At 41.4% G+C, this 11,047-nt stretch overlaps 1 protein-coding gene across 1 annotated transcript in view; it reads left to right on the forward strand.

The window, feature by feature from the left end:
• Positions 1-11,047, forward strand: part of Aggf1 (angiogenic factor with G-patch and FHA domains 1) — a 28,501-nt gene extending 17,454 nt beyond the window's left edge. Inside the window, exons 10-14 of the mRNA XM_038323533.2 lie at positions 1,056-1,221; positions 2,122-2,204; positions 6,298-6,425; positions 8,057-8,156; positions 10,056-11,047. Coding sequence (XP_038179461.1) covers positions 1,056-1,221; positions 2,122-2,204; positions 6,298-6,425; positions 8,057-8,156; positions 10,056-10,256 — 678 coding nt within the window. The 3' untranslated portion in view covers positions 10,257-11,047. The remainder of the gene's footprint in view (positions 1-1,055; positions 1,222-2,121; positions 2,205-6,297; positions 6,426-8,056; positions 8,157-10,055) is intronic.

Genomic DNA, 11,047 nt, shown 5'->3' on the forward strand with positions numbered 1-11,047 from the left:
TTTTTTCCTGCTGCTGCTGTGGATTGAGCTCAGGTTCCTCCTGTATATTGAGCAGATGCTCTGCCTCCAATGGACCATTAGGCATCCCAAGCTGCCCTTTGTGCCCTTCTCTTGTATTAATAAAAATAATGCTAAACTGGGGATTTGCTGAAAACCAAATACCCTGACAAAGCAACTCCAGGAAGGAGAGAACCGTCCATTATAGTGAGGAAGGCCGGCTGTGAAGCAGGTGGTCGCGTTCTGTCAGTCTTCAGGGAGCAGAGAGAATGCTAGCTCTGAGCTTACTTCCTCCTATTTTCTCAGTCTAGGATCCTAGCCCATAGCATGGTGCTGCCCATAGTTGAGGTGGGTCCTGACAGGCATGCCAGAGGTCACCCTGAACTCTTCTACGTGTGGTGTGCCCAGAGGCAGCAAGTGCTTCTAGATCCTGTCAAGTTGATCATCTAAACCATCATGGAGGCCTTGTTCTTGTGCTTTAAAAGTGAAAGAAGGCAATTAAATTACATGAAGGGCTGAGAGGTGGCTCAGTGATTAAGAATATTCAGTGTGTAATCATGAGGGCCAGAGTAGTGATCCCAGTGCCCATGTAACAAGTTACACACCCAGCTGAGCTCTGGCTCTGAGCAGTCTTAACACCCCCTCTTCACGCACATGTGCGCCTGCGCGCGCGCACACAAACACACACAAAGGTAAATATTTTTAAAAGAAGGCACTTTTCTGTGATTACATACTTTGCTAGTAGATTAAGTCCAGAGTGGGCTGGTAGGTAAGAAAATTGGTGAGTTTTGATAAGATCAAAATATAAATAGCCTTTGGGGAGTACTATAAGGAACTGTGGGATTGATCCCAGAGTTTGGTTCAGGGTAAATACATCTTCTTCCACTAAGCTACTGTCACGGTAGAGTGTTTTGACAGCCCACCCATCAAGCTGTGTAAGTGTGCATGTGTCTCCTTTCCTGGGTTTTCCTCATTATCATCAATATCTCTTACCATAGATAAAATGTAACCATGTGACTATTTTGTGTTTTCTGTTTCATTAAAAATTTCTCATCTAGCCAAAAACTAAAAGTGATCCTTACGTCCTTGAACACGGCGATGAGGTGAAAATTGGGGAGACTGTGCTGTCTTTTCACATTCACCCTGGCAGTGAGACCTGCGATGGCTGTGAACCAGGGCAGGTCAGAGCTCACCTTCGCCTCGATAAGAAAGGCGAGCCTTTTGGTACGTGACACACACTAAGTGTGGGTGTGATACTTTTTAGAGCTTTAATTCACTAAGTGTTTAAAATGCAGTGTGGCCTGTCCCTCTCACCTCCCACCCTCCATATCTCTGCCATGGCTGAGATAGGTGAGTGTGCCCGCCTGTGTGTAGTGATGGGGTTTGTGGACAGGAGGCGCTTCCCTGAGTGCTGCTGCAGCGCTGAGCAGTGACTCGTTTGGATTTGTCCACTTGTGTGCGGCGCCTTGACTTCAAGTCCTTTCCAGAAATTGTATTTTTAAATTGGCTTTCAAAATAGTGGTTTCCAGAAGGGATTTCGTACTCCTTCTAAGGTTTGACTGACCTGCACTCTGACCTCTTCATCTTCTCCCACCCACACTTAAACGTTTAGCCGTCTTTCTTTTTTTGGGAGGGTGGTGTTCTGAGACAGGTTTTCTCTGTGTAGCTTTGGAGCCTGTCCTGGAACTCTCTGTAGATCAGGCTGTCCTCAGATTCACAGATCTGCCTCCTGAGTGCTGCAATCCTCTCGTATCGCATGTGCCCCCCTTTGCCCTCCCCCCTCATGGTCCCTTTCTGCCTTCTTGGTCCTGTAGACACATTTAAAGTTTTTCACATAGCAGAGTGAATAACACATTTTGTCTTATTTTAGTATTTATTATTTGAAAAAGACATTTTGTCTTTTATTTCTGGTCCTGGGTTAGGTATCTCGGTATAATATTTTCCACTTGCTGATGAATGGATAGTAAAATGTGATATACACATGGAACTTTATTCTACTCTACTAAAAAAATAAGATTATGAAATCTCCAAGAAAAATACACTAAGTGAGATTAAACTAGTGTGCTTTTTTAGTATTAGTTTTCTATAAAGTTTATTATATTCAAACTCAGTTTTTCCTTTTAGTTGGTCCAGCATTAAGTAAGGAGGAAAAGGAGTTGGAGAGAAGAAAAGCACTAAAGAAAATACGAGTAAAGTATGGTTTGCAGGTAACAATGTTGGATATTGTTTCATTTGTTCAATGTACTAAGCACATTAAATATGATTAAGTACTATTTACCGTGACTACTTAGGTAATGTCTGTAGTTCGGGTGTTCATAACTTAACTGCTGAAGTTGGAGTTGAAAATGTAGTGGTTATGTTTAAGTAGACAGTTACAGTTTCCAAGAAAATCCACTGAGCAGCTGAAGGGGAGGCTGCTGCTGCAAGCGCCGGAGCACAGCTGTGTGGACCTGACTTGAGTCCAGAAGTAGACCCGTGTGTTTGCATTCATATAGAAAACCTGATGTTTAAAGTGATATAAACGTAATGAGATGGAGAAAGGATGCCCGCCCCTCTCCCCCCGACAAATGGTGCTAGCTAGAATGATTGGATGGCCAAATGCAAAGAACAGAAATCAACGAGTGAACGATAAGAACAAGAAGACTGTTGGTCCATGTTATACACCTTGTAAAATGTGTTACTGATGTAAACGTAGAAATGTAAAACGTGTTTGCAAGGTAGTTCACTAGGTAGAGGCACTTGCTGCCAAGCCTGAGGCCCTAAGTTTGGTACTGGGACCCGCATGGTAGAAGGAAAGGACTGACTCTCACACACTGTCCTGACCTCCATGGGTGTGGGTTAGCACATGGGTAAACACAAAAATGACTGACTAATCTTAATGTAACAAAGTCTTTAAAATGTGAATGAAAGAAACATAAAACTTGTGGGAATTTGTCCCCATCAATACTAGTTATTGAATTCAGGACCTCTAGCATGCTAGCACTGAATTATATCCCTAACCTCAGGAAATCTTTCTTTGAAAGAAAGGATTGGGTTGCTAGGCATGATGGTGCACCCCTTTAATCCCAGCACTCAGGAGGCAGAGGCAGGCCAGTCTCTGTAAGCAGAGATTGCTTGTTCATTCCCGGCCACCCAGACCCGAATAATCACACGATATTAATTATAACACTGTTTGGCCAATGTCTCAGGTGTATTTTTAGCTAGCTCTTACGTCTTAAATTAACGCATTTCTATTCATCTGTATTGCCATGAGGCTGTGGCCTACCAGTAAGGTTCCAGTGTTCAGGCTTCTTTCTCCTTTGGCAACTACATGGTGTCTCTTTGACTCTGCCTACTGTCTCTATATATCTCTTCCAGCCTGGCTATATTCTGTTCTGCCATAGGTCGAAACAGCTTCTTCAATAGTCATTGGTAATAAAACATATTCATGGCATACAGAGGGGAATCCCACATCATCTCCCCTTTTCTGTCTAAATTTAAAAGGAAGGTTTTAACTTTAACTGAGTAAAATTACATATAACAAGACAGGTATCAAGTAAGAATTGCAGTTATAATATTTAGTCCATTTACATTTGGCTAATTAAGGAAAATATTATCTTCTGTCTTTGTGAGTCTAAAGTTTTATTTCTAATTTATCTTTTATTATAACTAAGGAAAACTATATCTGTCTTCAACTCTTCAAAGACCCCAGAAGGACATACTATTACCTAAATAAACAGGAAGTACATTGTAAGCAACTTCCAAAGTTCTAGAATTGACAGAGACATCTTGCTGCCTGGACGGTCGGGAAATCCATTGTCAGCCTATAGGCCCATAGTATCCAGCAGACTTTTCCATGAAGCAGGAAATTTGAAGATCTGTTCTGCCTTGTACTGGCAAAGCTCATCAGTTGCTTTCTTCTGTGTCCTGCAGAATGTCTGGCAGACTGTTTCATGAAGCAGGGAACACTGAAGGACTATCTCACCTTCTTTTTGGCAAGTTTAGCAGTCATTTTTCTGTGGCTCCTGCATGTCCAGTTCATACAGAATACCATGAAGCATTCCAGGCAAGGGCAGTGTCTTGCCCAAATGGCTAACAAACTCCATAGGAGCCTCTTTGATGCCCATCGTCCTCTTGAAGTAGACTGGTGCTGCCAGAAGCAGACATGTCTCACTGTTGAGAAAAGTCTAAGTTCTTAAAACATTTTAAATTCCATATTCTATAGGTCTTTAAAGTGTTGAAGATTATCTATAAAACTGAAATATATCTCTGTATATCTAGAAAACCTAACTAACATGACTACAAGTTTGACTATTATAGAAGACTATTGATCTGTATTTTTAATTACACATTACATTTTTAAATGAGCTGCATAAACACATACCTTAAACAAGAATAGAAATATGCATATAGCAAATTGACTTAAATTTGTATCAATAAATCAAAGGCTATGCTAATGTAAAGTATTTCTATATCATACCCCTCTTTAAATGGAAACAAACATTTATAAACAATCATTTTGGGAATTTGGGCATAGTTTTTCCAAAGTGCTTCCTGCTGTTTGTTGGACAAAGTATTTTTAGGGTTCATGGAGACCTTTTGGGGTCTTGTCCTATCAAACCACATTAGCCTGGAAGGAATCCACAGGTTCTCATCCTCTGTGGAAACAAAAGCAGATCCTCTTTTCCAAAGCAACATATCCTTAGACCCAAATTCTGAAGTTAAGATACCTTTATGTTGGATTAACTTATCAGCCCCCAGAAACAAATGTCTCTCTGCAGTCAAAAAATTTAAAGAAAACACAATAATATGCATAACCCAGACTTTCTATGCATGTTCATCTTTACATGGCTCATTTTTCTTTACTCCTTTAATCTATGACTGTCTGTACTCTTTTATTGTCTCTTTAAAGACCTTGTTTTATTTTTTTAAGCTATTTTTTTATTATTGTCTATACTTTTTTTTTTCTCTCTCCCACGCCTACTGTACATTTTTAAAACATTCTGTGTCTTGTTTAGAGGCCTTTTATGTCTGAATCTGTCCTATTGTGTATCTGAAATGTTTTTCTGGCAAGGAGCTTTTTGTTTTGTTTTTTGTTAAGTGGGCATGGCTAGGACCATCTCCATGGCCCTGCCTGTTTCCCAGTCCAACATGGTAGAGAGCAGAAAATGGGACAAAGTTATGAACTCAAAGCCCTTCCCAGGGACATACTTCTGTAAGGCTCTGACTGCTAAAGGTTCCATTACCTCCCAAACAGCGCCACCAGCTGGGGACCAAGTGTTAAATATATGAGTTTGTGGGGGTAGGGGCAACCCTATGTTTAAAAAGAAGGGTACTAGATTTTAGCAGACACTTCCCAAAGAAGATACTGTTGGAAAGTAAAGATACCCTCCCTCCCCCCCCCCAAAAAAAATCAGACAGATTTCAGTAAGCATCTATAGAATGACTGTACCAGTCATTCACAGGGTTATCAGGAAACTGATGCTCTTGTACGGCTGGTAGGAATGTTGAATGGTGTGGCTACTCTGGGAAAACAGTGTGGTAAGTTTTTAAAAGTTAAAAGGGCTTACGATGTTTGCCTGAGAGAAGTGCAGTTTTCTACGGAGCCTGAGAGCAAATGTTTGTTCTTGTGTTTTAGTAACACTTTCAAACAGAGAGAGATTCAGATGTCTTTAAATAGGGATAAACAAACCATGCTGTAGTCTTATAGTGGAGTGCCATTTATAAAATGCAGGGACCATTGAAACTAGGTGTGACCTGGGTGCACCTTTACCATGAGCCTGCCCTACTGTGTTAGGTTCTTTGGGATCCCTAGAGAAAGGGGGAAATAGATTTTTTTCTCTCAATCCCAGGGGTTCAGGCTTTATTATTTTGTGTGCACACCTGATGTGTATGTGGGCATGCTTGCCACAGTGCCTCGTGGAGGTCAGAGGATAGCTCTGTGAAGGTGGTGCTCTTCTATTTTCATAAGGAATAGGAATGGGGCTCAAGTCTCCAGGCCCCAGGGCAAGTGCCTTTACCTGTTGAGCCATTGAACACTGGTTCATATGACAGTAGAAGGCCACAACAGTACGTGAAAAGTAGACTGGATTGTCAGCATATTATCTCCTTGTTTTTTTTTGTTTTGTTTTGTTTAATTTTTGTTTTATTTTGTGATACAACTTTTGAAAGCATGGAGCGAAGACAGCATGTTTAATAATGGGCGGCATAGATAGCCACTTATTTTCATTTATGTCTGCAGAGACGCCATTGAACCATGTTTACTAAATTATATTTTTATTTGCTTTCTTTTTTCTCAATCAATGGTTTTTGATTGTTAAGAATACAGACTACGAAGATGAAAAAACGTTGAAGAATCCAAAATATAAAGACAGAGCTGGGAAACGCAGGGAGCAGGTTGGAAGTGAAGGGACTTTCCAAAGAGATGATGCCCCTGCATCTGTTCACTCGTGAGTGTTGACTGATGCCTGTATGATGGTTCTTGTTAAGTTTTTTGACTGACTTGTTCTTTTCTTACCGTAAAGTGGCTTTGTTAATCAATGTGAAAAATGTGATTTTGAGGACTATAATATGACCACACTTTGTATTAAATTAGGTGCATTATTTTTCATTCTAGATTGAGTCAGATTGAATCTTCCATGCAGAAATAAAATTAGAAAATTGTGATTTTTCTCCCCTTGTTCTCAAAGTGTACCACTTGTGCACACCAGGTTGTAGCACGAATAATGAAAAACCAGAGACAGATACTGGGGTTCAACCTGAAGATCAGGAAAACAAAGCAGTCAGCCACTGGCTCTTACCTCTACCTCAGACCAAAAATAGGTGGCCCTGCCTCCATGAATCCTCAGATTGAGTCTGAATATCAGACCTGTCTCTTCCCATTATATATTCTTCTCTAGTGCTGGGATTAAAGGCATGCACCACCACCACCCGGCCTCTATGGCTGACTAGTGTGGCTGCTGGGATTAAAGGTGTGTGCCACCACTGCCTGACCTGTACGGCTGACTAGTGTGGTTGTTTTACATTCTGCTCTTCAGGCAAGCTTTATTTATTAAAACACAATATATACCGGTATAAAGTTTAAATAGTTACAGTTGCGGTAACTTTTCAGTTACCGTGGGTAGAATGGGATGTCCTGCTCTGCATGGAATCAGTTGATGCAGCAGGCAGCAGGGTAAACACAGTAAAAACAGAACATTTCTTATGTTGGAGAACATGAAGATTACACTAGATTTAAATTAGACGTAAAGAGTAAAGCAACTTGGGCTGCTTTACTTGGTATATTATAAAAGAAGCTAAAAGTCACTGTCACACAGTGAGAAAGTAATAAAATACAAAATCAAAACTCTCCCATTAGCAAATCCATCACACAGAATGCAAGTAGGGAACAAAGGGTTTGTTTTCCCTTTTTAGGGATATGTTCCTTTGTGTAGAAAGTCATACTATTCTGTGCTGGCTGTTCCACCTTGTGGAACTGTGGAAATCCAGCTCACTGAGAGTTCACATTTTGTGGACAAGAAGTGCAGAAGTGTCAGTAACCTTTGACCTGTGCTAATCCCTGCCCTGCTCTCCTTCCTGAAGTCGATCTCTGTCTGTCCCGACAGCAGAGCTTCCACCGATTCTGAAGCTTTAAGTGATGGAGCAGTGCAGTATTCATGTGGCATCCGCATCCTTTTGTCCACTGTGGCTTTGTTTGATGCAGCTTCCTTTCATTGCCATAGAACTTCCTTTATGAATTCCTCAGTCTGTCTGTGTGTGGGTATCTTGTTAATGTGAGTTGCTCATGATTTGTTGCCCTTAGGTTTGCTTGCTTGCATGTATGTCATTACGTGCATTTCCGTCACATATGTCATTACGTGCATTTCCGTCACATATGTCATTACGTGCATTTCCATCACATATGTTACTACGTGCATTTCCGTTAGCTGCATCTATGGAGCAGCATTTGTGTCCTCTACTTTATGAGTTATTATCAGTTTTTTAAAGTAGCTGTACCAGTTACTTTTAATGCATGAGTTTATTGTACATATGGCCTTAAAAGTCTTTCTAAATCAGTTATCATCTTAATTTTCCTCTACAGTGAAATTACAGATAGCAACAAAGGCCGGAAGATGTTGGAGAAGATGGGTTGGAAAAAGGGAGAGGGCCTGGGAAAGGATGGTGGAGGAATGAAAACGCCGGTAAGATGTGTCTTCTTTCATTTGTAAATATTTGACGGTACATTGCCAGGCTCTGGGGCTATAGTAGTAACCCAAAACAGACACAGTTAAGGCCTTTATTGTGTTCTCACTTAACACATGTGGGTTTTGTTTGGTATTTTGTGCTTTGGGAAAGCCTTATTAGATTTTTTTTTTTCTTAAATCAAGTTTGTTAAAGCGTTATTTCCTGAGTCAAAGGTTTTCTTGTGCTTTTTAGTTGAGGGGGCTTCTGGGTTGTTTGTTTTACCATGTTGGGTGCTAAACCCAGGGCCTTAAACATGTTAAACAGGCTCTCTTGCCAAGCTACTCTCAGTCCTTTTAAAATTTTTAAATGACATTCTTACTAGTCTGGTGCTGAACATTACAGGACCAATTAGTGTTCGTTTCCCGTAGGCTGTAGGTGGATTCTGCATTAGCTGAAGAAATCTATTGTGCTTAAGCAATCCGGGGCTCTGTATGTACAAAACAAAGAGTAATGTCCAGAAAACAGTGCATCAGTTAAATTCTGTAGTCCCATAGTTGATGGGAGATAAGTTTTCTTAAACACACATATTCTCTCCCTCCCTCCCTCTCTCTCTCCCTCCCTCTCTCTCTCCCTCTCTCTCTCTCTCTCTCCCTCTCCCTCTCCCTCTCTCTCTCTCTCTCTCTCTGTCTCTCTCTCTGTCTCTCTCGTACTTTAGACAGTAGAACTTATGTAGTACTTGATAACTGCCCAAACAGACGGCCCACAGCATGGATATGTACCAGTGTTCTCATGTTCATTGTAGCACGATGGGAAGAATGTCTTATTATTAGACCCTGAGTCTTCAGGCGTGTTTGAAGTTACATCATTTGTGTAAGGTGGGCATGATAAGAACCATATTCAAGGGTGTCCTGTAGGTAAAGCCCTAAGCTTTATACAAGGCACCCATCTGGTAGCTTCCTAACATGAGAGCCCTCATCTCCTGACAGAACTGATTCTCTTCATGGCTCTGGGTGCACAGCCCTGGACACTGAACCCAGAGCCTTGTCCATGCCAGGCAGACACTGCAGTGTCCAGTGACTCCCAGGCCTCCTCTACCCAGTGCTTAGTCTTTTTGTACATTTACTTGGGTGAGGCTAGGCAGTGGTTTAAACAGACCGTGGCCTTTAGTTTTGACTGGAATGGAGTGATACACTCTGTACCATTCCGGTGTTTCCCTCCTGTGTCTATGGACTGCGCAGTCCAGTACAGCTGCGAATGCAGCCGAAATAAAACTTACATAAAACATAATGGGACTTTTTCATCACAATCGAAAAGGCCATGGCTGTCTAAGGACCATTTTTTAAATAGGGTTAGCTGTACTTAGGTCTGGCAAGACAGTGCAGACACAGTCAGCTTAAGCTCCATGGGAAATAGTGTAGTAAGGAGTCCGCTTGTTTGTCCCGGCCACCCAGAACCGAAATAACCACACAGAAACTATATTAATTAAATCACTGCTTGGCCCATTAGCTCTAGCTTCTTACCGGCTAACTCTTACATATTGGTTTAATCCATTTAATCTGTATATTGCCACAGGGTTGTAGCTTACTGGGTAAAATTCCCAGCATCTGTGTCCGGCGGCTCCATGGTTTCCTCCCTGACTCTGCCCTTCTTTCTCCCAGCACTCCTATGTCCTGCTCTATTAACAGGCCAAGACAGTTTCTTTATTTATTAATGGTAATGACAGCACAGAGAGGGGATTCCCACATCAAAATAGTACATGTATTCCTATATGTATTCATGCATTTGACATGTTTTCCTCGCATGAGCCTTTAATAAGTCAAAGAATTATAGAAAGCCGTCTCTACCCAGAGTGGCCCATAGCAGGTTTTGGTGTGTTTGGGTTCTAAAACAAGTTCTCTGTTCAACTTTCATAATAGATCCAGCTTCAGCTTCGACGGACACATGCAGGCTTGGGTACAGGGAAGCCATCCTCAATTGATGATCTCCACTTTCTCCAGAATAAGAGCAAAAAGAACTGGGACAAAGCTAGAGAAAGGTTTGCAGAAAACTTCACAGATACCAAACCTCTGAAAGATGCACCAGGGGTCGTGCCGTGGGTGAAGGGGACTGCAGAATGAAGGTCTGCAGGAAAGACTGGAGCTTTGAAAAGAGTTTGGAAACTTTTATTGTACAAACTTGGGTCCCCAAAATGTCAGTGACAGGAGGGAGCTCGTCAGATGGCCCTCCTCCACACACATGTGCTTTACAGTTTGTAGAGAGCATCTTCCCTGCCAGGCAGGAGCTGAATGAACTCACACAGGACGTGGACTACGGTTCACGGAGCACAGGTGGGGCTTGTCAGACTTGGTTGTTTTATCCTGTCATTTCCCATAGTGTAGAGGGCCGCTAGACATGTAAGCAAAATCCAAGTGACCAGTAGTGACTTCAGTATACATTTGTCCTGTCTCCCTGTGTCCATTGTTATAAGATGCACAGACAAATTCTATGTGTGTACTTGTTTACACCCGTAGAACTTAGGTTTTTGTTCTTTTTAAGTTGAGAAACCGTGAGTAGTGGAGCAAATCTTATCCTTGAAATAACTGCGTAAATTTAAGAACTGATGAGCAGGTAACGTGTTATAGAAAATTAGTCTCAAACTGTTTTCTTCTGTGAAGAATGTTGATTTGTACTATATATTCAGCATTTGCCTTTGGGTTTTTCCTAGCTGATGAAATATTTGATAGAGACCACTGGGTGTGTATTGGCGTATTCAATGTGCTAGCATTTTTAGTTTTGATAAACACCATTGCAGGCAATGGGATCGTGCCAGAGAAATCTGACAGCTAGTGCAGATGATCACTTAGCCAAGGCTTCAAAAACAAACATTTCCTGGAAATGTCTTCAAATGCAATAAAAAATTTTTAAAAGA

The sequence above is a fragment of the Arvicola amphibius genome, chromosome 3 (genome assembly GCF_903992535.2).
Source record: "Arvicola amphibius chromosome 3, mArvAmp1.2, whole genome shotgun sequence".
Lineage (NCBI taxonomy): Eukaryota > Metazoa > Chordata > Mammalia > Rodentia > Cricetidae > Arvicola > Arvicola amphibius.